Genomic DNA, 27,291 nt, shown 5'->3' on the forward strand with positions numbered 1-27,291 from the left:
GGACACGGTCACCTCCCTTCCTGGTGAACCGGCCACCCAGACCTGGCCTCCTCTGCAGAGGCCTGGTCCCAAATGGAAGCCACCCGCCACGTGTGGCTCAACTGAAATCACAAATCCAGTAAAATTTAAGAGTCGGGCTCTAGTTCTCCCCAGCCACGCTGCCAGTGTCCAGCAGCCACATGTGGCTGGGGCTCTGACCGCACCAGACAGCCCGGATGGAGCCCACTGCCACACCACAGGAAGCTGTGCTGTACAACATGCGGGCCCGTCAGCCCTGGGGAGGGGCAGCCTCCAAAGAAAACCACATTCCAAGCAGTTCCTCATTCCCCAGCCTCACCCCAAGGACCAGCTGTGAGGACCCCAGCAGCTCCCAGAGAGGGGGCTCTGCCCTCCCTCCAAGACAAGGAAGTCCCTCTCCACATCTAACCACAGTGCTGCCTGCTGCATGTCCTTTGAGAAGAGATCCCCAATCAGCCCAGAGCATAGCTGCCTGGCTTCCACATCTCCAAGGTGACTTGAGCAAGTGGCGGAGGGGGGCGGGGGGTGGGGGTGGGGAAGGGGACGCAGGGCGAGCCACCCACACAACCCCAGTGACTCCACCTCTAACAGCTGGGGGTGGACAGACGGTGTGGTCTGGGAGCCTCCACAAACACCCACTTGGTGCTTTGGCACAATCAGAAAGCCCCTCTCTGGTCCTGGAGCCCAGACACCTCAGCCCCACCCCACCCCACCCCATATTTCAGCTGCTGACCAAGGGCAAGCTGTGCCCTCCATCCTCGACAGCCCCGTGACCATGACGGTCCCCACGAGGTGGCCAGGCTGGTGCTGGGTGGCCCAGAACCTAACCCCATGCATGCAGGCTGTGCCAGGAATGCGCTGGAGATCAAGAGGCGGTTCTGGTGACAGACAACGGCCACACGTGCTCGGGGCAGTGGCTGCTGACAGCCCCAGTGAGGGATGGGGACTGCAGGGACGGCAACAACCAGCCCATGCCACCTCGGCCCTGGTCCAAGAGGCCCCAGGCTCATGGGTGAGAAAAGCTCACCTCAAGCCAGCAGAGGAAAGTCACGTGGTGACTGGTGCAGACCAGCAGGCGGAAGCCAACAGGCCACTGGCCAGCGGGGCCTCAGCCTGTCCACGTTGCCGGCAGGGCGCTGGCAAGACGGCCCGGCTCTAGCTGGGTCCCTTGTGGAGTGCATGGGTGGCAAAGGCCTCCAGCAATAGTGTCCCTGAGGGGACATCCAGACACCTCCATGGCCCCAAGCACTGGGCTCTGCCTTCTGCTCAGAACAAGGAAGTCCCCCTCTGGGTCTAACCACAGTGCCACCTGCTGTAGCCTGTGCTTATGTCCACTGTGCTGGGTGTGCATTCGGCCTGCCTCGGACGCGCAGGGCGGGCAGCTCCGGCCTGGCCTGGGTAGCAGGGAAGATGCTCACTGGCGTTTTTCTACAAGGGCGGACCCACTGGCCAGGGGAGGAAACAGATCCCTTCCTCCCTTCCCTCCCTCCCTCTCTCTGTCTTACACACACACACACACACACACACACACACACACACACACACACACACACGCACACACACACACAGGGAAAGACTGGAGCCATCCCTCTCCCGCCCCCCACCCCCGCCAGCTAGTCTGCAGGGTGCTAGGAGCGCAAATCCACTAGGGAGAAGAAGCAGGCCAGCCATGCCTCTGGGACCACAGACTGAGCCAGCCTCTCAGCCAACTGGGCCTCCAGAGGGTCCAGCTCAGCTTCCCAGGAGATATGGCAGGCTTGGGGGGCTGTGCTGGTGCTGAGGATCCCATGACAGGGACAAGGCCCTGCTCTCTGGGAAGAGGTGTGGGGGTCCCCAGGAACCTGCTAAGGTATGGGGGTCCCAGGGTCTGAGGGGGGTCTGACTCCCCAGTGGGGGTGAGGCAGGCACATCAGAGTTCTCGGCCAAGCCCCCCTCCCCAGGCCTTACTGAAATCAATGAAGTCAGGGACTTCGGCTTCTTACACCACAACAAAGAGACCATCCCAATCGCCACCGCGGCTTCAGGGGGTGTTGAATTTGTCTCCATCCCTCCTAAGATGGGCCACAAAGCCACACTGGACCCTTCTTGGAAGTCCTTGGTTTCTGCCTGCCTCTTCTCTAGCTTTAAATAAGCCAATTTCTCCCTCCACCCCTCCACAGACCCCCCAAGGAGCCACTGGCGATCTTTAAAGAACTCAAGCCCACCCCAACTCCACCTCCAGCCTGAGCTCCTTCCAGCAGCTGCAGCGATCCTTTTAAATGGAAATCAGACCCTCTCCTGCCCTCCCGAGAGGAGCCTTCACCCCAAGGGGGGAACCACGGGAGGCTGTCAAGGAGGCGGCAAGATCGCGCTGAATTGGCAGTCATTTTAGGTGAAAATGAGAGGATTTCCTTCCTCGCAGGAGACAGGGGGAGTATTTATTAGGGGTGAAGGTCGGCACCTCTGCACCTATTTTCCAATAGTGCAACAACAAACATGTTTATATTCATATTATACACACAGAGCAAATACAAGGCAATGGTAACCGTGGCTGATTCTAGGTGGTGGGTATATAGATGTGCCTTGTACTCTTCTGTCAAATTTCTTAGAATAAGGACTTTGGATTCTTTACTACAAATACATGTATTAAGAATAAATTCGGTGTCCCACTGCATTCGGAATAAAACCTGAATGTTCCCTCCTAGCCTGAGGGCAGATGTTTCCACGCGACCTGGCTCCTGCTGCTGGCCTGCCAGGTTCTGTCCCAAGCTGGTTCCTGCCTCAGGGCCTCTGCACTTGCTATGCCCTCTGCCTGACACCCTGACTACCAGATCTGCACAAAGCCAGTCCTTTCTGGTCATTCCCACCTCAGCACTGAGGTCCCCAGCCCATCTCGAGAGTCTAGCCCTCTGTGAAGCTCTTCTCCCCGGATTACTGGTCTGTTTCCTGGCCTGTGACTCCTGGGCACCCGGCAGCCCTGTGTGGGTATCTCTTACCTTGATAAACAGATTGGACGCTCGTTTCAAGAGCCTCTCGCACCAGCCCAAGTGCCTGTGGGCACCATCCAGTCAAGGTGGGGGGTCTGAGGAAGCTGGGCAAGGCACTGCTGGGCAGCCCACCTCTCCTCACCTATGAGCAGGGCTTGGGTCCCGAGGGCTGCCCACAGCTTCCCAGGCACCAGCATCTGGCTGGAAGTGTCTCCTCCCTCTAGTACCCAACCAAGTTCGGGGCCAGGGCAGGCAGGCAGGGCCAAGGGAAGACCCTCCTCCCATATAGCACAGCCCCTCCTTCCAAAGCCAGGACCTCCTGCCCCAGCTAAGCCCCTCACCTGGCCCCACGTGCCCACACACCTGCCCAGGACCCCATGCCTGCCCAGGGTCCCCCTCCCCAGGCACTGCTCAGCCCCACCATGTGGCCGCTCACCACACCACCATACCCCACACACCCTCCTGGACTCTCTCGGAACTGCCCCTTGGGGGTTCAGAGCGTGGGCTCAGGAACCAGGTGGTCTGGGTTCAAAGCTCAGCTCCACCACTTCCCAGCTGTGTGACCTAGGGCAAGTTACTTAACCTCTCTGTACCTCGATTTCCTCATCTGAAACATGTGGCTGACCAAGCGCCCACCTCACGGGACTAAATGCCCTAATGTATGGAGAGCACTCAGAAGAGCGCCTGGAACACAACAGGCACCGGAAGGGCAGGGTGTGTGGGCATCGTCCTCGTCCTTACGCACGACCTGTCCCTGCAGCCTGCAGGTCTGAGGACAGGGCCCGTGTCACAGCAACTGCGAGCCTCGCACACAGCAGGTGCTCCGTGACTGCTGGCATCCAGGCCCCGAAGGCACTGGATCAGCTAATACCCTGTCCCGGCCCATTTCAGTTCAAGCAGGACTTGGTCATCACCTACTGTGTACCACAGACCTACAGGCGCTGGGCATGACTGAGCCAGGCCCGCGCCTGGGAGGGCCTCTCTGGAGGCCCAGAAAGGATACAGGGAGCTGCCTCGCAGGCCCTGCCCCAACACAGCTGAGAGAGGGAGGAGGTGGGGCAGGGGGCTGCAGGTACGAGGGGAGCCCCTCCACCCTCCAGCAAACCTAGTTCCCAGCCCTTGCCACATCTCTTATCCAAGAATCCCAAGGCAGCAGTCCCCATCCAGCCCGCCTCTTCCCCAGGTGGGGACCTTCTCAGGGCCTCCCCAGCCTTATCCCATTCCCTACCATGTCCTAGCAGCCCCGTGGCTTAGGTGGAGTCAATGACATCATCCCCAACTGTAGAGAAAGTCCCATGAGCCAAAACCAGGCAGCCTCGCTCCATCTCCCCGGCATCAGCCACTGGTTCACAGGACCCAGGCCCTCTCCTGGCCTAATCAGAGCATCTGTGATACCATCCGAGAAAGCACAGCTCTCTCTGGCTCCCACCTGCTATGGGAATCCAGGTTCAGTTTGTCAATGTTCTAACATACGGAGTTGAAAAAACTGCACAGAAATGAAGGGGCCGGGCGCGGTGCTCACACCTGTAATCCCAGCGCTTTGGGAGGCTGAGGCGGGTGCATCACCTGAGGTCAGGAGTTCAAGACCAGCCTGGTCAACGTGGTGAAACCTTCTCTACTAAAAATACAAAAATTAGCCGGGCTTGGTGGCGGGCACCTGTAGTCCCAGCTACTTGGGAGGCTGAGGCAGGAGAATTGCTTGAACCCGAGAGGCAGAGGCTGCAGTGAGTAGAGATCCTGCCACTGCACTCCAACCTGGGTGACAGAGCGAAACTCCATCTCAAAAATAAATAAATAAATGAATAAAATGAAATGAAATGTAATGAAATGAAATGAAGGCAAGACTTGAGTTGAAAGACTATTCTTGCCATCTACACCCAACAGACATTTCCAGCTACAGCCATTCCTTTCCTGTTGAAGCCCATCTGAGTCCGCGCTTCTTCCCCTGACAGCTGGGAGAATACTCAACCCTGATCTCCCCCGGGGAATGGGTGATGGCCACGGCTGCCTGAAACCACCATCACATGCCTCTGGCAGACCCAGCCTCCCCGCCGTGGGCTGAGATCCACAGCCTACAGTGAGAAGCAGGAATCAGCATCCTTTTCTGTTTGGATGAGGCCACTGGCCACAAATGCAGGCTCAGGGAAAGGGGGCTCAATGCTTGTCCACTGTCTCAGTTTCCCTGAGCCTGGACCTGGGCCCAGTGCACCAGGAAAGGCTCATTTGTAAGGGTGCGCCCTGCGGCCCCTGCTGCCCGGCACACAGCCCACCCTGATCCTCCACCTCTCTCCAAAACCTCTCTTTCTGCCTGAAAAGCCCAGGACAGGTCCCGTGACCAGGGCTTAGCAACTAATTTTCCAGGCCAACATTTTGCTTTCTTCCCTTCCAGGCTGTAAGAGGGGCCATAGAGCCCCCCACCCCCACCCACCCTGGGGCCTTCTGGAAGCAGCTGTTGTCTTTCCTCCTTTCCTGGCCGGCCTTGGCTTTTCCTCCGCAGCCTGGACGCTCAGGGAGGACACAGCTGCGGAACTGACAGGGCCCCAGCAGGTGTGGCCCCCTGTGCGCTCGATTCTCCCCAGATCTCAAGGAAAGCTGATGGGGGCCACGGTGTGGACTTACCCATTGTTTCCGAGCGTGATTCCTCCTCTTGAAGTACAAGATTAGCTTCTTCCGCATCGCCTGGTTTCTGTGCAGGAGGGAAGCGGCAGACAGGTCAGCCCGGCCGGGCTCAGGCGCTGCACCCCGTGCCATCCTGTTCGCTGAGAGTGAGCCCCGAATTTGCCCCGTTATTGGTTCTCAGGGAGATGAGACCCACCCGTACTGTATCCCCAGAGAGACCTGTGAGCTGCCAACGTGCATCCTTACTCCCCCACGCGCGAGGCAGCCCCCGCCAACGTTTAGGTTGAGCCCAGTGTGCAGGCAAGAGGGTTCCCAGAGCCGAGGGGCCTGTGGCTTCCCGCCCCCGCCCACATGCACCCCGGCAGCCACACCTGCCCATGGAAAGATGGCCACGGAGAAACAGCCACAGCCTCCAACTAGGAATACAGGCCATGGAGCCCGAGACCCCGAGACCTGCTGCCGCCCACAGGCCGGGTGTCAGGGTGTGGCCTGCGGGGCCCCAGGGTTGGCTCCAACCAGGTGCTGTGCACGGACCTCCAGCACACCCAGTCCTGCTGCGGGGGGAGGGACACAAGCAGTGTGGGGCAGCTGGTGGGGCCACCAGGCATGGACTTCAGGAAACCCCTGGGGTGGGGGTGGTCTCAGACTTCAGGGCAGGGCCCGTGGGGTCTCAACCAAGCAGGTTACACACACCACTGCAGGTTCCAAGAGAAGGAGGCACGTCCTGGGAGATAGGAGTTTCAGAGAGAGAGAGGGAGACAGAGACCCAGAAAGAGAGGGAGACAGAGACCCAGAGAGACAGGGAAACAGAGACCCAGAGAGAGAGACAGACGGAGACCCAGAGAGACAGGGAAACAGAGACCCAGAGAGAGAGAGAGAGACGGAGACCCAGAGAGAGGGAGACAGAGACCCAGAGAGACAGAGAGAGAGAGACGAAGACCCAGAGAGAGGGAGACAGAGACCCAGAGACAGAGGGAGACAGAGACCCAGAGACAGAGCGAGACAGAGACCCAGAGACAGAGACACAGAGACCCAGAGAGAGGGAGACAGAGACCCAGAGACAGGAGAGACAGAGACCCAGAGACAGAGGGAGACAGAGACCCAGAGACAGAGGGAGACACAGAGACCCAGAGACAGAGGGAGACAGAGACCCAGAGACAGAGGGAGACACAGAAACCCAGAGACAGAGGGAGACACAGAGACCCAGAGACAGAGGGAGACAAAGACCCAGAGACAGAGGGAGACACAGAGACCCTGAGACAGAGGGAGACAGAGACCCAGAGAGAGAGAGACAGAGACCCAGAGACAGAGGGAGACAGAGACCCAGAGACAGAGGGAGACACAGAGACCCAGAGAGAGGGAGACAGAGACCCAGAGACAGAGGGAGACAGAGACCCAGAGAGACAGAGAGAGAGAGATGAAGACCCAGAGAGAGGGAGACAGAGACCCAGAGACAGAGGGAGACAGAGACCCAGAGACAGAGACACAGAGACCCAGAGAGAGGGAGACAGAGACCCAGAGACAGGAGAGACAGAGACCCAGAGACAGAGGGAGACAGAGACCCAGAGACAGAGGGAGACACAGAGACCCAGAGACAGAGGGAGACACAGAGACCCAGAGAGAGGGAGACAGAGACCCAGAGACAGAGGGAGACAGAGACCCAGAGACAGAGGGAGACAGAGACCCAGAGACAGAGGGAGACAGAGACCCAGAGACAGAGGGAGACAGAGACCCAGAGAGAGAGAGACAGAGACCCAGAGACAGAGGGAGACAGAGACCCAGAGACAGAGGGAGACACAGAGACCCAGAGACAGAGGGAGACAGAGACCCAGAGACAGAGGGAGACAGAGACCCAGAGACAGAGAGAGACAGAGACCCAGAGACAGAGGGAGACAGAGACCCTGAGACAGAGGGAGACAGAGACCCAGAGACAGAGGGAGACAGAGACCCAGAGACAGAGGGAGACACAGAGACCCAGAGAGAGGGAGACAGAGACCCAGAGACAGAGGGAGACACAGAGACCCAGAGACAGAGGGAGACACAGAAACCCAGAGACAGAGGGAGACAAAGACCCAGAGACAGAGGGAGACACAGAGACCCAGAGACAGAGGGAGACAGAGACCCAGAGAGAGAGAGACAGAGACCCAGAGACAGAGGGAGACAGAGACCCAGAGACAGAGGGAGACACAGAGACCCAGAGAGAGGGAGACAGAGACCCAGAGAGAGGGAGAAAGAAACCCAGAGACAGAGAGAGACAGAGACCCAGAGACAGAGGGAGACAGAGACCCAGAGAGAGGGAGAAAGAAACCCAGAGACAGAGAGACAGAGACCCAGAGAGAGGGAGAAAGAAACCCAGAGACAGAGAGAGACAGAGACCCAGAGACAGAGGGAGACAAGAGACCCAGAGAGAGGGAGAAAGAAACCCAGAGACAGAGAGACAGAGACCCAGAGACAGAGGGAGACAGAGACCCAGAGAGAGAAAGAGAGAGAGAGACAGAGACCCAGAGAGAGGGAGACAGAGACCCAGAGAGACAGAGACCCAGAGACAGAGGGAGACAGAGATCCAGAGAGAGAGAGAGAGAGACAGAGACCCAGAGAGGGAAACAGGGACCCAGAGAGAGGGAGACAGAGACCCAGAGAAAGAGGGAAACAGAGACCCAGAGAGAGAGAGTGGGAGACAGAGACCCAGAGAGGGAAACAGGGACCCAGAGAGAGGGAGACAGACAGGGAGACAGAGGTGAGAAAGAGACAGAGACTGGGAGAAGGGGAGACACAGAGACGGAGATAGACAGACAGATGAGATCCAAGAAAGGACAGAGACCTGGAGATGGACAGGAGATGAGACTGAGAGATGAGACTGCAGTGAGAGAGATGAGAAAGAGGATCAGAGAGAGAGAGAGAGGCAGTCACAGAGAGACAAGATCCAAAGGAAAGGGACAGAGACTCAGAGGAAGATGAAACTAGGAGAGGGAAAGAGAGAGAAGTGGGGAGAGGGAAAGAGACAAGACCCAAAGAAAGGGGACAGGGACCCTGAGACAGGCAAAGGGAGGGAGCCCTGGAGAGTAGAGGCGGGAGGTTCTGGAGCCCACGCCATGAGGGCTGGAAGACACCCCCACCCACTGCTGCACCGAGACCCCAGGACCGTCCTCTTCTCTTCCCAGGCCCCTCCCCACGGTCTCCAACACACAAAGCAGGGTGCTGCAGCTGGCCTCCCAGGGCCTGGGGGGCCACAGCGACCTGAGGAGCCTGCTGTGCACCTTAACTTGCTGTCTGTCCCCAATCCATGGCATTCAGTGGCACCCGCTTTTCTGGGGAGGGGATCCCCAACTTCTTCATATTCTCAGCAGTGTCCAAACCCCCTCGAAAGTTCCAAAGCTGCTGACTGGGAGCCACACCATGTCCAGCCCCTGGGACCCCAGCCCCATTGGAAACAGGAAAAGGAGGGAACCCCAGGCTCTGACGGACGAGTGAAGCCTCATGGGGCTCAAGGGCCTGGAATCCACCTCAGTCCCCGGGTCATTCTGGTGGTGACTTGGCCAGGGCCTCCCCACCTTCCTTCAGTCTGGCCGCCCCCCACCGGCCAGGGTGGGCCACGGGGATCCTCAGTCCCACAGGCTAGGACCAGCACCCTTCATCTCATAACAGGGTGTCTCTGAGCACACCTCAGAAGCCCTCAGTTTCCTCATCTGAAATCTATGGCATCACAGCCTCATCTTCTGTTATTCGATAACTGTTTACTGAGCATCTACTATGTGCCAGGCACTGTTCCAGGTGCTGGGGACACAGCAGGGAGCAAGACACAGTTGAGGGCTCTCACAGAGGTGACACTGACAATAAGCAAGATGACCAAGATAATCCTGGATTTAGGAACTTAAATAGAATGGTGGGCTAGTGGGTGCTAGGGGACGGGGTGTGAGGGGCTATTTTAGATTCCGTGGTGCAGAAAGGTCTCCCAGAGAGGATGGCCTTGAGCTGGGATCTACGTCATCAGAAGGACCCGGCTCTGGGAAGATCCAGAAGGAAGGGAACTCCAGCTGGAGGGCACCGCAGGACACAGGAACAAACTCTGTGTATCGGAAGCACAGACAGAGGAAGGCCCTGTGGCTGGACAGTGCTGGGGAGGGGCAGAGAGGACGGAGGAGGGGCTGTGAGCAAGACTGGCAGGGCCAGTCCTGCAGGGTCCTGTGAGTTTGGACATGGCAAAGGGTTTGGTCTTTTATGCAAAAGACAGCTGTGAAGGCCTAGAAGCAGTGAAGGCCCAGGGGCCATGAGCACGGCAGCACCCATATCTCGGCGAAGACCATCCTCCAATCCCAGAAACCGCGCTGCCCAGGCCATGGCTGATTCCAGCGCTCGGCCAGGAAGTATGCAAGAAGAGCCCAGAGTGACTTTAAGTCAAGAATTGCCAAAAACAAAAGAAAACAAAAGTCAAAAGGACACAGAACCCAGCCTGAAGGTTTCCGGCTGCCAGAGCTGGAACAATGTGAGTGACAACAGAAATAACCCTGGGACTAGATTAGCGTCCCAGGAATAAAACAAATCCCCACGAGTCCATGTGATTACAAACAAATGATTCAATACATCAATACATGGAGGAGAAGGGACAGATCTTTCTTCTAGAGTTCCAATGAATAAATGTCCAAGAGAGGAGGGAAACACAAAATCGTCATTAGAACGCAGTAATAACCCAACCGCCGCTGGCAAGATCCGGGGATGAATGCTAAATTGGTTGGCAAAATTTTAAGGAGCAACAGCAAATTTGCACAGTCTCAAAGAATCTCCCCGCAAGTATGTATGAATCATGGCGGTGGCTCCACAAATCTATATTCCTCCCTCCAGGAGGCGGAGCTTAACTCCCCTCCCCTGGAAGATGGGTGGGACTTGGTGACTCCCTAGTAAAGAACAGAGCAAAGGAGGGATAACTCTAAGGCGACAGCGGAGACCTAGGGCAGAGCCCCCTATCATGTGGGCATCACGCAGCCCCCTTACCTCTCTCTGGTCTTCCCCAAAACCCACCATCCCAGTCTTACCAGGAGGAAACACCTGTAAAAGAAAGCCATGACCAGTGATCTTCACAAGTGCTGGGGTCGTGAAAAACAAGGCAAGGCTGAGAAGCCGTCACGGACTGGAGACTAAAGAGACACGAGCACAAATGTCACGTGAGAACCTGAATCAGATCCTGGACCAGAAAACAGACGTTGGCGGAGAGACGGGTGAAAATGCAAAGACAGCTAGTAGTTTAGCAGAGGGTCATGTGCCACTATTTCTTTCTTAGTATTTTGTTTTGTTTTGTTTTGATTTTTGTTTTTAGAGACAGGGTCTTACCCTGTCTCCCAGGCGGGAGTGCAGTGGCTTGATCATGGCTCACTGTATCCTTGAACTCCTGGGCTCAAGCAATCCTCCTGCCTCAGCCTCCTGAGTAGCTGGAACTACAGGTACATGCCACCATACTTGGCTAATTTATTTTTTGGTAGAGATGAGGTCTTGCTTTGTTGCCCACCTCGTCTCCAACTCCTAGCCTCAAGTGATCCTCCCACCTTGGCCTCCCAAAGTGCTGGGATGACAGGCGTGGGCCACCATGGCAGGCCCTAGTTGTGGTAAGTGTTTCTCTGATGTTATATAAGCTGTCCACATGAGGGGTGCCAGGTGACGTGTGTGTGGGAACTCTGGAGCATATTTGCAACTCTTCTGTTGCACAACGTACAATCTAGTTACTTCAAAATAAATAGTTCCACCTTCCCACAAAAGAAGAGAGACAGAATCCACTTTGAAACACCATGGTGAGGACCATACAAAATTGACTTTGGGGTTTGCAGGTGGTACACTGCCTAGTACAGGTGGGAATGTCACCCCCAACCCCAACTAAAAAAAAACTGATATGTGTAAAGTCCTAAGTCCCAGCACCTCAAAACATGACCTCATTTGGAAACAGGGTCTTTAGAGCGAGAAGCAAGTTAGAATGAGGTCACTGGGGTGGGCCCTAATCCAATGACTTATGAAAAGGGGAAATTTGGACAAAAAGACAGAACACACGGAGGGGAGATGACGCGAACAGACACGGGAAGAACACCACACGAATACAAAAGATGGGAGTGACGCATCTCCCAGCCAAGGAACGCCAAGGAGGCCGGCAGCCGCCAGGAGCTGGAACCGGCAAGGAAGCAGCCTCCCCCAGAGCCTTCCAGAGAATGTGGTCCTGCAGCACCTTGATTTCCAACTGCTGGCCTCCAGTACTGTGAGAGAAGAAAGTTCCTGCCATTTTCAGCCGCCCGGTTCACGGCCGAGTGTTAAGGCAGCGCTGAGAAGCTAGTCTGGCATGTGATCTTCCACAAACCGCGGTGCTGTCACTGCAGCTGGAAAACGACTCGGTGAGTATGAGGCCTCGAGGTGGTGGTGATGTGCATGCAGCCGTCTGTTTGCCACCGATGGGCAGCAACTGAGGGTGTGACTCCACCCTGGCTGATCCAGGTTTCCTCCCAAAGCAAGGACACTGCCTGCCACCCAGAGACATCCACGTACCACGCAAGAGGACACATGTCAAGTCTGCAAACACATGTCAAGTCCGCAGGGTGCAAATTGCACAGTGCACAGGCCAGAGACAGCCTCTGAGGGTGCTGTGTTGGGCTGTGGTGCTTTATTTTTATTTTTTATTTTTTTGAGATGGAGTCTGTTGCTCTGTCACCTAGGCTGGAGTGCAGTGGCACAATCTCGGCTCACTGCAACCTCTGCCTCCCAGGTTCAAGTGATTCTCCTGCCTCAGCCTCCCAAGTAGCTGGAGCTATAGGCACGTGCCACTACGCCCAGCTAATTTTCGTATTTTTAGTAGAGACGGGGTTTCACTATATTGGCCAGGCTGATCTCAAACTCCTGACCTCATGATCTGCCTGCCTCAGCCTCCCAAAGTGCTGGGATTACAGGTGTGAGCCACCGCACCCAGCTGGTGCTTTCTAAAATCCTAAATTCATTGCCAGCACAGAAAACCAGAGGCTGTTACACAAAAAGCCAAACCTAAAGCTTCTCTTGAAAACATCAGGCCATCGGGCCACACCCCTTCATGGCCACAGGCTGGGAAACTGAGGCTTGGCTGTCCCTTTCAAAGGTTGCCCAGCTCCCCGTTCCTCAGCCCCTACCACTCCCTATTGCCTCACACCAGCCCTCCTCACTCAAACCTTCCTTCCCACTCCTGGAGGCAGCCACCTGGGGGACTCCTGGTTTATGATGCCCACGTGTTCAACATTCCTCTGGCAAACGTTTTTTTAAGTGTTTATTTTGTTCCAAGCAGTGTTTAGGCAATGAAGATGCAAATAGCTTACCGCAGACAAATCTTTTCTGCTGAGCTTCTGTCCGGCAAGCATAAGGACCACAGTCTGTAGGAGGGCTCTGGAGGCATGGGCTAAGCAGCATGTGATGAGTTTGCTGGTAGAGGCATTCATGGGGTGCAAAGAAGTCAGGGTTTAAAAACACACACCCTATAAGGAAACCTAGTCTTGCCATCTGCCAGGGCACTGGAGAGGAGAAGCAGGACATAGGAGGGCAGGATAAGGAGGCAGGAATTATGAGAGTATTCCAGGGGAGTCCGGTTGGACCCTGGCTGGGACTGGTCCTGGGGTTTATGGGGTACTGGAAAAGGAAAGCTTGGGGCAATCAGGCCTTCCTTCCTGGAGGAAGGGAGGTTTGAGCTGAGGCCTGAAAGAAGCAGAGGAATGGGGTGGGAAGAAGAAAATGAGCAGAGCCCTGGGTTCTAGGGAGGGAGGCAGCAATAGTGAATCTAGAGAGGGCAGAAGGGGTGCTCAGGGAGAGCCTGACCCCGGCTGCAGGGGAGAGGAAGAGGGAGGCAGATATGCAGGGCCCGGATACCTTGGGAAGAGACTGCGGGTTGGGGTGATGGTCTGAACCTCCTGATCACTGAGCACCAACCAAAAGCTGTGACAGTGCCAAACAATGTGATGTGACTTGTCTAAGGTCACCCAGGTAGGGAGGGGCAGGGCCTGGAGTAGAGACCCAGGAGAGGAAGCTGGCTGGATGTGCAGTTAGGACTGGTCTAGGAATTTGTCTGTGTGACCCTGGGGGAGTCATCTGATGTCTCTGAACAAGACCAGAGAGACCTGCTAAGAGTAACCTGGGTTCTGACTGATCCCCCTTTCCGCCTGCACAGCCCCGGGTCTGACAGTTCCCATCAGCTGACCCCCAAATGAGGCAGCAGGAGGGAAGAAATCAGGCTGCGAAAAAAGAAAAACGAGCAACAGAAGAAACCAGCAGGCTTCCAGGCCTGAGGGGGCCAGTGAACCAGGGCAACCCCCGGGCAGGCAGAGGCAGAATGTGCCTGAGCGCCATCTGCCGCTCATCCCCAGGTCCCACGCGCTTTCACCACATCCCACGCGGGCTCCATAGACGCCCGGGAATTCCTGGAGCGTCCTGCCCAGGGTGCGGCCCATTCCTTGATGTAGCCCCCATCTCCTGCCCCTCTGCGGCTGCCCCGGCCCCGCCCCGGTGGTCTGAGCGCTCCCTCCTGCAGCAGGGGACACCAACAGCGCCCGAAGCAGGTGGCGGTGGGAGGGCAGCGGAGGCGGCTACAGGCGACTCCAACGCGTCCGAAATCGTCTGTGCGGCAGGAAGTCAAGCGTGAAATTAACTTTCACTCCGCGGCCCCAGCATGCAGATGCAGAGAAATTAAAGTGACGGGACAAGGTCTCTGGGGAGGGAACGACCTCCCACCTAGAAGCAATGACAGCAGCGGGGCAAGGAGGCCGTGAGCGCCGGGGAGGCTGCTCCAGGGGAAGCTGGGAGCCCCACCTGACCCCGGCTGGATCATCTCATTGTCCCATGGCGGCAGTCACTTATCACAATGTATTTATTCTTATCAGCCTCCCCTACTAGAATGTCAGGCCTCATTCACTCCTATCTCCTAGAGGCCCAGAACAGTGCCTGGCGTGTAGTAGATGCTCAGTAAATATTTGTCGAATGAATGAGTTTGGGTCTCTGTAGACGAAAGAAGAACCAAAAACCCAGTATGTGCTCTATGTGCTGAGCACTGACCTCAGTGAGCACGTCTGAAACTGGGCCCTAGAGGGCAAGTGACTTCCCACAGGGACACACAGCTAGTCAAACAGCCAGGATAAGCTGCGGTCCCACTTGAGGTCCCTGTGTCCAGCCATGCGGTGGGACGGGGCCTGCACAGGGCCTCCCTTCCCATGTCCCAGCACTGGACACGAGACAGTTTCTGCAGTCTAGCATGAGCAGTCACGAAACATCAGAGCCTGCAAGGAGTGCAGGGTGCAGAGGCTGCCAAGGGCAGCTTCCTGGGCACTGCAGATTTCCTGAACATTATGCACCCTCAGCTTGCATACCTCCCAGTGACAGGGTGCTCACTACCTACCTCGGCAGCTCCTGCAGGGGCCTTCCCATGGTATTCTCACCCCTACCCCCAGGTCCTTCCTCCCTGCAGCCACCAAAGTGAACTTTTAAAACAAAAGTCTGATCACATTGCTTCCTGGGATAAACTTCATCACTATTATAAACTTCATCATTATTATCCCAACAGATAATAAAACCGGAACTCCTTACCAGCCCCCCGTGACCTGGCCTGTGCCCTCCTCTCCCTTGCCTACCTCCTTGGGCCATGCCAGCCTTCTCTGTGACCCCTGCCAGCTCAGGGAGGCCTTTGCACCTCCTGTTCCACCTGTCTGGGACACTCCCCAGAGGTCCACACAACCGGCTGCTGCTCAGCCTACAAGGGTCCCCTTAACTGTCATGGCCTGCCCTGACCTCTCTGGCTAATGTCACCCCCTCATTTTCTCTCCCATTACCCCACTTACCAGAGTAATAGAATTTTTAAAAAATGAATGACTGCACAATGAAATTTAATGATAACCACATTGAAATCTAAAAAATAGAAGGGATGATAATTTTAGTAGAAAATATCCAAAAAACTAAAATTATTAGGACAAATCAGTTCCAATAATTTACATACAAAGGTTTTTCTAACAGAAATTGACTACTTACAGTGTAGGAAATCTTAATTATTCATCTATTTGTTTTATATTATATTATATATATTTTTTGAGACAGAGTCTTGCTCTGTTGCCCAGGCTGGAGTGCAGTGGCGTGATCTCAGCGCACTGCAACCTCCATCTTCCAGGTTCAAGCAATTCTCCTGCCTCAACCTCCTGAGTAGCTGGGACTACAGGTACACGCCACCACAGCCGGCTAATTTTTGTATTTTTAGTAGAGATGGGGTTTCACCATGTTGGCCAGGCTGGTCTCGAACTCCTGACCTCAAGTGATCTGCCTGCCTCGGCCTTCCAAAGTGCGGGGATTACAGGCATGAGCCACCGTGCCCAGCACATCTATTTGTTTTAAATATAAACATGTTTGTTTGTGATTTAGATTTGGAACAAATTCAGTGAGGTGGTTACCTATTTAGTCAAAATGTACTTTAATAGACCACAGCCATTCTCTGAGGAAGATGATGAGATGTCAAATACAGCACTGGCTTTAATATGCTTACAGTTTTATTCTACTTACACAAAGATGAAGCAATATCTATTTGCTGGTGTTATCTATATGAGCATCTTGCTCCTCTTTTGTTTAGATTCTATGGCTGTCTTTATTACCTGAAATCAACCACAGTATTCAGCTTAAAATATCACTCACTTTAAGTGAAAAAAACCTACGTAAAATTGTCAGTATAATAATATGGCTATCAAAAATTATTATGTCAAAAAGAAAAATCATAACTAGGTATATGAAGGCATAAAGAGCTTAAGATAGTTATGTCAGCATAGTACTTTAGATTTGCTGGTATTTTCTGTTTTTTTTTCTTTCTTTCTTTTTTTTTTTTTTTTAAAAGAAACAGGGTTTTGCTCTGTCTCCCAGGCTGGGGTACAGTGGTGCAATCACGGCTCACTGCAGCCCTGAACTCCTGGGCTCAAGCGATTCTCCCTCCTTCGCCTCCTGAGTACCTGGGACCACAGGCACGTGCCACCACACCCAGCTAATTTCTTGTCAGTTTTTGCTATGTTTGGCCAGGCTGGTCTTGAACTCCTGGCCCCAGGCAGTCCTCCCACCTCAGCCTCCCAAAGTGCTCGGATTATAGGCATGAGCCACTGCACCCGGCTGGATTAGCTGACATTCTCTTGTTTTGTTTACTTAACTCATTCTGGTTCTGTCTCCACTGCTAGACAAATCTTGATGAGGGACGAGGCCTTTGTTTTATCCAAGGCTGAGTAGCCAAGGCCTAGAACGGGACCTGACACACAGCAGGCTCTCAATAAAGATGGGATGAATGAATGAGGGAATGCCCCAAACAGCCCGGACTCAGTTGAGAACACCCCACCCTCATCCCCTAAACCACCTGTGATGAGGTCCTAAGAACGTCCCCCTTGCTTTCAGCACCCCTCCATCTGTGGCTTCCCACCCCAGACAGGGGCCCCAGAGCGAGGCAGGTCCCAGGAAGCTGCAGAAGGGACAGGCGTAGCCCGATTGGAAGACAAACTATGTCGAGTCAAAAGGGATCTGGGACCTGGGCAATGAATGAGCCCGCCAGGCCGATGAGGAGCCCAGGCTGCATCTGACATGGGCCTTCTGTACCAGCCCGGGACCCCTGGCGCAGAACACATGCCCCTTCCTGACACACTCTGCAGCCCCTGCTGGCCACTGGCTGAGGATGACCCCCTTGCCAGCCATGCTGGTGAAGTACCTTTGTCAGGTGCTCCTGAACCCGAGAAGGCCAAGGGCCTCAACTAGCAAGGAGAGATTTTCTAGGCTGCTGCAACAATGACCAGATGCTGCAGGAGGGTGGCCAAGTTGATCACCTGAGCTTGGACCAGTCGCGCAACTCTGGAAACTACAACAGCAGCGATCTCCCCGTCGACTAGCCCAGCACCAGCAGATGTGTGAAAACACTGGAAGGTTTGCATGCTTTCAGGAACGGGGAGCTCACCACCGCATATACACTCTGTAGTTCCATCCCAGGAACGCTTGAACAACCGGACCGGGCTGAACTACCCACTGAATCAGCTAAACGCCTCCCTTTGCAGCCACACTCAAATGCCTGTACCCTCTCACCATGACGAACCTTGAACATTCAACAGCTATGATCCCGAAGAGTCTCACCTCCAACCTACCAGCCCACCACACGGCCATATGTTCCTCAAGGGGCAAGATCTGCAGCCCCTTTTACCTTTTGGGTTCCTGGGCACTAACATGAGATAACATGCCCTCCTCAGCCCAACAGTCTATGCTCCCGTTAATGCATCCCAAGAAAAAGCCAGCCCCCTTCCAGCTGCCACACCTCCAACGCCTTGTACCCCGCTTGAAGATACAATGCTACCAGCCTCCAGCACTGCCCCACCCGATGGCATGTGGCACTTAATTGACATTTTCTTCCCTCCTAGCACCGGTCTGGGAAAAGGCCCCCATCATTAGAATACATCACATTGGCCACCTCCAAAGCCTCAGGGCCTGGATGAGTGCTCTGATCTGCCCCATAGTGGGCTGTGCCAGAGGGACCTCTCTGTGCAGACACCAGGTGATTCCCAAACATGCTTATGCCAGAGCCCAAAACACCAGCCCCCCACCTGCACTGGGGCCACTCCCCATCTCCCTGAGCCAGCTGCCTTCTGCCCACAACAGCTCCCTCCTGCTCGAACAGGATGCAGATGTACAGCCTGGGACCTCTGACCTCCATCTCTCCAGACCCACCTGTGCAACAGCAGCTCCCTCGCCCACCCTCCCAAATCCTGGCCTGTCTCCCAAAACCTCAGGGGGACACTCTCTCTGCTCCCCGCCCCCACCCCAGGTGCCACCTAGGACTGTCTCCTGTCCCCTCCGGGAGCACCTGGCCCTGGCCGGGAGCCCCTGATGGGAACAGAGAGCCCACGTCCCACATCCCATGCAGGCTGCTGAGAGCCTGCTTGCCCACCCTGCCTCCGTGTGTCTGCACGGCTGCCCGCAAGCACTCACATTTTGATGTTCTCATGATACTGCCGGGTGTCGGAGGGCTGGTTGTACAGCGGCTGCAAAGGGAGAGAGAGAAGGGCATCAGAGCCCGGCTGGCCACTGGCCACTGCAGAGCCCACCGGTAGGAGCCCCAGCCCTGGCACGGAGGAGCTGTCCTCTGGGTGAGGGCTCAGCCGCAGGCAGGCATGAAACAGAACACAGGGACCCAGCACGCAGCCCCAGCCAGGAACAGGCTGAAACTGGTTCCTCGGGAACAGCTGTGGGTACTGTGACCACCCCCACCAAGGTCGTCATGGCTGCTCTGCGGGGCATTCAGCAGTGCTGGCCTGGAAGGGGCCACAGCCAAGAGCACACCAGGACAAACCCACACACACCCCAGAGATTGGCCCTGGCCACCAAACGTGGAAAGCCACTTGGCTTCCTAGCTCACCATGGAAACGCGCGTCCCAACGCTGCAAGATACCACTCCACCCCCACTGACCAGCAAAAGACAAAAACGTTGAATGCCAAGTGTTGGTGAGGTCTGGGGTGACAGGAAGGCTGGCACATAGCTGGTGGGAGCATGGTGTATGGGCACACATCCCCCAGAGAGACAACAGCCACTACCTGGTAACGAACACCGACACCCCCGCTTCCGACCCCCATGCTCCTGCAGATGCCTACTGTGCTCCGCCAGGAGACGGGCGCTAGGATGTTCCTAACGCACTGTTCACAGCGGCCAGTGAGAAGCAAGCTAGCCGTCCACCACCAGAAGAGCAGCTAAGGAGACCAGGACTCGGTTACACCACAAATCCCACACAGCAGTGAGAAAGGGAGGCAGGGCCCACATGTAGCAAGCACAGGGCTTCAAAGAGCGTATCAGGAGACGCAGAAAGCACGGCAGCATCTGTGATGGTGCAGGGACCAAGCCAGCTGCCACGTGTCCCCTCCCAGATGGAAGAACCTTGCTTAGCAACCAAGGGCACAGCCTAGGTTCAAGTCCCGGTTCTGATGCTTTCTAGCTGGGTCTCCCTGGGAAGTTACTTATTCCATCTGTGCCTCCATTTCTCCTCATCTATAAAATGGGGTTAAACTCATAGGATTTTGTGAAGATCAAACGAGACAGTGCATGCTAACCTCTGAGGCTGGCTCCTGCAGGCTGAAGTGCCGAGAGGTGCCAGTCACATTGCCGCCATCAGGGAGCAGTGACTGTGCTAATGGCACCCACCTTTCACGCCTCCCTGTAACCACCCATGACCTTGCTGTGGCCAGTGGAATCGCTGCACACTTAGCAAAAGCAGAGGCTTGAAGATGCGAGTTCGCATTTCTGCTGTTTCTGTCAAGAGAATGAGCCTAGCCTGGCCTGCAGGAAGCGGGCAGAGAGGCAAGGAGCAGCGTGGTGCAACCCAGCCTGGGCTGAGCTACAACGCCGGCCCCCTGACTCCCTCGCTGGCCACGGAGGTGCAAGAGCTGAGCCCACACCTGCAGAAATGCTCAGCTGCCTTCCAGACAGGTGAGAAACAGTGAACAGTTGCTGCTTCAAGCCTCTAAATGTGGGGCTGCTTTATTCCCCAGCAGTAGCCATGTAACCATACCGGGTAACTGATACAATCATCCCCCACTGTACAGAAAGAAAAATTGAGTCCTTAAGAGGTTACAACATTTGCCCACAGCTGGTAAGAGATGAGCCTGAATGACAGCCCGCCTCTCAGCTCCAGCGCTGGAGAAAGGAGTCTGCTCCCCTCTCTGCCTGAGTCTCTGTGTGTGTGTGTGTGTGTATGTCTTTCTGTCTGTCTGTCTCCCTCTCGTCCTGTCCCTCTCCCTCTCACACACCCAGGCACACAGCAGGAGCCTCCCAGGGTGGCCATGGGTGACTATGGTGGGAAGATCAGGTACAGAGTGTGAGTGATCAGATGGAACAGGGAAGGATGGAGACGTGGAGTCCTGCAGCCTCAGGGCAGGGCTGCAGCGACAGAAGGGACACACAAGTCTCTTCCCTGGGGATAGAGCTGAACACACCTCCCGATGACGCCGGCAGAGTGGGCCACCCAGACCCCCGCCCACCCATCCCCAGGGAAGGGCCTCTGCAGCTCTACAGAGCCTCACAGACAGTCTCGGCTGGTGACAATGTCGCCTTTCCCCCTGTAGCCCCAGATCCCCTCCTAGGGAATTCACCACTGGGCTCGGGCAATTCCAGGCTCCTGCTCAGCTACTCTCCTGGGGACAGAGATGTCATCCTGCAGCTGCCATGGGCCATTTCTCCCCGTGCCGGGTCAGGCTCCCCTCCCAAGGTTCTCAGCCCTGAACAGAGGGCAGTTTCCCCACCCTGACCCTGGAAGTTTGAACAAGAGGGAGAAGTGGGCAGAGGAACAAGAGAGCCCACGGTCAGACTCACTGCAGAACTTCCCAGTGGAGGGAAGGGGTGCAGTGCAGCATCCCTGCAGAGGGTGCGAATCCTCGTCTCAGGAATGGCAAGGGGCCCTGTGAAGATGCCCATGCTGTAACCCGGGCAACCACACTGGCTCCTTTTATGTTCCCCACATGCCAATCAAATGCAGGCCAGGTGCAAGCGGACATCACTTAAAGGTTCGGGTTTTGGAAACAGATAGGCCCCAATTTAAATGGTGGCTCCTCCCTCACTAGCTGTGAGCTTGGACAAGTGCCCTAAACACTCCAGCCTCGGTTTCCTCATCTGGAATTTGGGTGTAGGTCAAAGAGGACCTACTTCACGGAAATTTTGGATAGCCCAGAAAATTTCAGACTTGGTGAAATTTGATGTTTGTCTTGTTTTGGTTTTAAAGATAGCAAACAGCCGAAGGGGGCCAGAAAGGGGCTGGAAGCCCACAGCACGCAGCCCTGGGAGGGCGAGGTGGGCAGAGGGGACAGTGCTTCTGCGGCACAGGCGGGTGCAGAAATGCAGGACCGGCTCCCAGGGGCAGCAAGAGCCCGGTCAGCCTCCAACCCACCAAAGCCACAGGGGAGGGAGGCCACTTCCACTTGGTGGCCTCCTCCCCTGCCCTGTAGATAGGGACACAGCCCCTGCTTCTCAAGGCGGCCATCGGTGAGGGGCCCACAAGGTGAAGGCCCCGAAGGACTGAGGATACTGTGGGGTGCTGCTGCCTCTAAACAGGAGCTGCCCCCCTGGGAGGCACTCACCGGCCACTCCCCGAGGCCACTGAACCCCAGGAGCCCAGGGGAGGCTCTGGGCCCAGAGCTGCCTGGAATGCCGTGCACCGCCATGGCAACAGGCTGAGGACAGCCATCTTGGAAAGCCCAGAAGGGAGTGGGGGGAGGGAGGGACAGTGACATGTCCTGGCAGGTGCATTGCTGAGGGGACGCAGGGCCCGAGGGGACTCCCCAACATCCCCCTTACCCTCTGCAGAGGGGGCTGCACAAAGGCCTGGCGGCTCCCCAGCCCAGGCTAGCCGGGGTCCCCACATGGGGCCATGAGGCACCTCCACAGCCACACAGGCTGGGGGGCATGGCTGGACCCTGTCCCTCACCCCCAGGCCTTATCCTCCCGGGAGAAATGACCCCTGGGGGGACTCACGCCAGTGAGAGAATCGAGGCCTAGATGCGTGTGGAGCCTGGGGCGGTGGGGGCGGCACCCAGGAGGCCCCAAGGTCCAGCTCTCTCTTGCTCAGCCTCCGTCTCCTCTAAAATCAGAGGCACAGCCACTCAGAGGGCAGAAAGAGGGCAAAGGGGAGCAGGTGCCAGACGCAGGGCGCAGGCAGAGATGAGGCATGGTGGTGACTAAGAAAGCCAGCAGGGGCCAGGGAGGAGGCGGCCCCCCTCGGGCTTTGAGCCAGCCAGCAGGGCCACCAGGAAGAGCCAGAGTCCCAGGCGGCCTGAGCTGGCAATAAATGAAGTGACAGCCCCAGCCCTCAACCCGCTGGTGACACCAGCTTCTTAAAATAACGCCTTGGAACAGGAAGGAAGCAATGACTCAAAGCGGCAGAGAGGTCGGGGCTGCTGGGCACGCCCTCCACCACTGCGCCCGCTCCCAGCCTGGTCCAGTCCCCACAGCTGGGCTGGAGGGGTCGTGCCCCACCATCTCAGTGCCCCCGACCCCTGGTTAGCACCTCTGGTGCTATTTTCATCCTTTCCAATGCAAATTCCTCCAGGAAGGCCACAGGGATCTGTCCCTGCCAAGGGGAGGGGCGTTGGAACTGCAGCTTCTGATGGAAGACACCCTGGGAACTGGACTCTGTGGCCCACAGCACCTCAGGCCGTCCCTGGCCTGGGCTTCTGGCACCCAGGTGGTAGACAGGACCCTGCAGAGGGTGCACCACGCAGCTGCCTCTGCTTGGAGGATGCCTGTGGCCACTCGGGCCTGGCAGATCTGTGCAGAACTGGCCGGCCGCTCCCCCAGGGGCTCAGCACACCTCCACGCCTCATCTCTTGCTGTGTGGCCCGGCACAAGGCACTCCTCTCACTGAGCCTCATCCAGAAAATGGGACGGCAACGGCTCTGTGAGGCGTCCTCCCTGTCCCCACTGACTGGCACCAAGCCAGGGGCCTTCAAGAGTCCAGACACTAGATCTTAGCCTCCTGTGCTATCAGCCTTGTGGAAGCCTCTGCTCTGAGATCCCCAAGTGGAAGACAACCCCGTCCCCTTGTCTCCAAAGAACCAGAGAAGACTCACTGTGGGGTCCCTGGTTGCAAAGCTTCTGACACCAGCAGCTGCCCACCCCCATCTGCCCACAGACTCCCACGGACAGGGGCTTCCTCGCCTGTGTTCCTCGGGCCCTAAGACACAGGCCCTTTCCCCCAGGAGGCCCCCGGGGACCAATCAGGAAACGGGAGCGGGAGGACCCGGAAGTCTGGAAATGGTCGGGAACTTCATCCAACCCTGCCATCCCTAGGAGAAACCGAGGCAAGAGGCAGCTTACTGGTGGAGATGTAAAATGGTACGGCCGCTTTGGAAAAGAGTTGGGCAGTTCCTCAAGGGGCTAAACAGGGTTAACAAAGGATCTAGCAATTCCACGCCTAGGTACACACCCAGGAGAAATGAAGACGTACGTTCACATGGAAACGGCACACTAATGTTCACAGCAACTTTATTCACAATACTCCAAATATGCAATCTCACGTCCACTGACTGATGAGTGGGTAAACAACACGTGACCTACCCCTACAGTGAAATATGATTCAGCCACAAAAAGGAACGAAGGACCGACCCACGCTCGACACGGATGAACCTCGAAAACATGATGCTGAGTGAGAGAAACCAGACACAAAGGACCACATATTGCAAGATTCCATTTATAGGAAATGTCCAGAATAGGCAAATCCATAGAGACAGAAGGGTTTCTTTTTGAGATGATGGAATGTTCTAAAATTGACCGTGGTGACAGTTGCACACATCTGTGAATACACTAAAACCCACTGAACTGTACACTTTAAGTGAGTGAATGGCATGCGTGTGAATTGTACCTCAATAAAGCTGTTTACAAAACAAAAAAACAAGCAAGCAGCAGCTCCTGCTGCTGCTGAAAACTTCCCCAGAAATCACTTCCACTGAGAGAAGCACGACCCCAGGCCAGAGCTCACCACCCAGATCGCCCAGGCCCGAGGATGTGCCTGGAGGGGGCAGAGCCCTGAAGGGGTGGGGGAGCCCAGCGAGGTTCCTGAGTCCAGCCAGGTGGGCAGCTGGGCCCTGCTTCTGAGCTGGAGGAGCCCTTGCCATCTCCTCCCTGCTTCTGCCTTCTGAGTGGGCCTGGGAGCCCGGGGCTTGCAGTTCCTGAGTGGCCTCAACAGACGGACCCCGGGCTTTGGGGAGCTCTCACTGCAAAACTGAGCAGCCTGCAGAAACTTCAGGGGGAGCAGCTCATCACCAAATTGTTCACAACTACTGAGCACTTCGTAGGGGCCAGTTGCTGCACTAGGTGAGCCTTTAACAGGCAGCACTGCCTTTAACCCCGGGAAGACCCTGGAAGGAGGCCCTAGAGCCTCCGCCTGTCCCAGATGAGAGAGCACTGTGGTACTGGGAGGTCAGCCCGTTTCCTAAGGCCACTTGGCAAACATGCAGTGGAGCTGAGTTTAGATTGAGGCTCTGAAGGTGTCAGACTTCTGTTTCGTTTTTTTATGAGGCAGGGTCTCATTCTATTGCCCAGGCTGGAGTGCAGTGGTGTGATCATAGCTCACCGCAGCCTTGAACTCCAGGGCTCAAGCGATCCTCCTGCCTCAGCCTCCCAAGTAGCTGGGACGACAGGCGTGCATCACCACACCTGGTGAACTTTTTAATTTTTTGCAGAGACAAGGTCTTGCTATTTTGCCCAGGCTGATCTCAAATTCCTGGCTTCATGCAATCCTCCTGCCTTGGCCTTCCATAGCACTGGGATTACAGGTATGAGCCACTACACATGGCTGAAGGCATAAGCCTTTATCTGCACCCTGGGCGCACTCACACGCACACCCTAGCCCACCATGCACACAGAGACTCTCCCTCATCTGGCACACATGTGGGTAGCATATGCCTTCAGTGCCCACCACAGCCATCCATGCTGACCAGCTCAGTGGGCACAGATGGCTGTGGGGCAGGCAGGGGCTGCGGCCCGTTCTCTGGGGGCTAGGGCTTCTGCATCCACCCATCCTCAGCCCAGGGACTCCAGGAGGCCTGGGGCCTGCTTTCCAGCTCTGCTGCTGACATGGCATCTTTCCGCAGCAAAAGGACACTAGTGACAGCCATCATCGCCATCATCACCGCCATCATCATCATCATCACCATCATCATCATAGCTAATGCCCAGCACTTACTGTTTACAAGGCAGGCGCTGCACCTGATGTTGGAAAAATATTAACACAGCTCCTCCTCACTGTAATCCAATGGAATAGGTGCTGTTAGGATTCCCATTTTACAGATGAGGAAGCTGAAGCACAGGGAGGGTAACAGACCCGCTCAGGGTCACACCACCATGAAGCGGTGCACCTGGGAGTGGACCGAGATTGTGTGACCCAGAGAACCGGCTCTCCGCGCTCAGCTGGAGCAAGCGCACCGGCCTACAGATGTGTGACTCTCCTCACAGCCCGAGCGGCCGGGCTTCACAGTATGCACAGGAGTGCGCAGGTGGCCCCGCAGGCGCTCGCTGCCAAGACTCCCCACCCCCACCCAGCCCAGCCAGACCCGCCCACCCTCTATCTGCCGTCCTCTCATCAGGAAGGTGGGTTTCCTGCTTCCTCTGCGGACGCCGCCTGGGCAGCGCTTGGTAATAGATGACTTCCTCCTCCGCTGCACCCTCCCGCCTCCCTGCCCACCTCTCCAGCCACCCCTGCCCTCCCCTGAGCCCCTGACCCTGTACCCCAGCTCACCAGCTCCACCTGGGGCCCCAGGCCTTCCAGAATCCGATGTGCAGCTTCAGCCTTCTTCTGCAGGGTGATGGCGAAGAGGAGGAATTTTTTAAAAAAACAAAAAAACACAGATTATAAATAGAGGCTTCCCGGAGCAGCGGGCACCTGCCCAGCCCAGTCCAGCATGCTGATCCTCAGCACGGGGGAGGGAGGCCCGGGGCCCCCTGCAGGCCCTCCCCACACTGGAAAAAAACACAGAGGAGCCTCAATACCCCCACAGCGGCCCCAGCAAGCCAGCCAAGTTTCGATTTTAGCAAACGCGCCGGGTCCACCGAAGCCTGCTCCCCGGCAGGCGCGCAGGCCTCGCTCCCCCAGGGCCCAGCGACGTGGGCACCGCTCCCCACCAGCCCAGCCGACACTGCCAGCCCTGAGATGCCTTCCCTCGCCCTGGAAGCTGGTTGGGTTGTCTACAATTACCTCAGAGCTAGTGCAGCCAGCGAGCGGAGGAGGAGGAGGAGGAGGAGGAGGGAGGGCGAGATAGAGGCGCTCGGAGATACCCTTTCTAGGATTCTTGTGTTTCACAATCATGCAATTATTTCTGGGCTGCCCCGGGGCCTCCCCGCCTCCTCCCCACTCACAACTGGGGACTTATTAGGAAAACAGGAACATGTGGTGCAGGGCTCGGTGGCCGCTCCGTCAATAGGCTGGACCTCCGGGCCCCCACCCCGGCCCTCGGTGTGAAGGCAGACATTGTGCCTCGGCCAGGCCCACCAGCTCCCAGCCTGGGACCACCAGCTCCCAGCCTGGGACCACCAGGGTCCGCTCAGAGGAGGCCTGGAGGGCAGCCCAGGCCAGCCGGGTACAGGGAGGTGGGGGGCGGAGGGGCTCCTGAAGGTGGCTTCATGGGGGCTGTGGCGGAGGGCAGGGGCAGAATTTGGGTGGGTTTGGGTGCCCCCTGCACCAGGCTAAACTGCGTGTGTGCTGGCAAATGGGTGTTCACAGGCTGGCACGCAGGTGAGCCCCTGCTGTGACTCAGCTGCATTGGGGCAGTCACTCAGTATTTGGCAAGGACTAGGCGGACAGGCCGCAGAAGTCACCATCACCATACTGAAACTGTCCCCAGTGACCCCAAACCAGATTGGCCAAAAGGAGGTGACCCCAAGCCCTGGGAAATGTGGCTGCCAACAAAAATTTGACGCAGCCTTTGCCAAGATCTCCTTGCAGGGCGGAGGTGCCCAGGCTCCCCGGCTGCAGCAGAGAGAGGAGGGCGTGGCAGGCCAGCATCACTCCCCCTCCCCAACCCCCGGAGAAAGACAGCGGGTATGTAGGCGGGCTCAAGCTGGAACCTAGAGCTGCCTCCGCCTACAGCCCAGAGCCCGGCCCACCAAGAGCAGAGCCATGCTCTTGGCCACCTTCAGGCTGAGCCAAAACCCCGAGACCTGCAGCCTCAAGGTGCGGCT

General features: G+C 56.5%; 1 protein-coding gene across 37 annotated transcripts in view; it reads right to left on the minus strand.

Moving 5' to 3' along the window:
• The window catches only part of NCOR2 (nuclear receptor corepressor 2), a 245,481-nt gene that overhangs the window by 107,980 nt on the left and 110,210 nt on the right, over positions 1 to 27,291 (minus strand). For 36 of the 37 annotated variants that reach the window (XM_055358335.2, XM_055358371.2, XM_055358370.2 and 33 more), the window contains 3 exons: positions 25,853 to 25,909; positions 18,567 to 18,619; positions 5,604 to 5,670 (listed from right to left, as the gene is read on the minus strand). In XM_055358335.2, the coding sequence (XP_055214310.1) occupies positions 5,604 to 5,670; positions 18,567 to 18,619; positions 25,853 to 25,909 (177 nt within the window). The remainder of the gene's footprint in view (positions 1 to 5,603; positions 5,671 to 18,566; positions 18,620 to 25,852; positions 25,910 to 27,291) is intronic. The other variant, XM_055358347.2, reaches the window with a different exon arrangement.

This window comes from Gorilla gorilla, chromosome 10, assembly GCF_029281585.2.
Source record: "Gorilla gorilla gorilla isolate KB3781 chromosome 10, NHGRI_mGorGor1-v2.1_pri, whole genome shotgun sequence".
Lineage (NCBI taxonomy): Eukaryota > Metazoa > Chordata > Mammalia > Primates > Hominidae > Gorilla > Gorilla gorilla.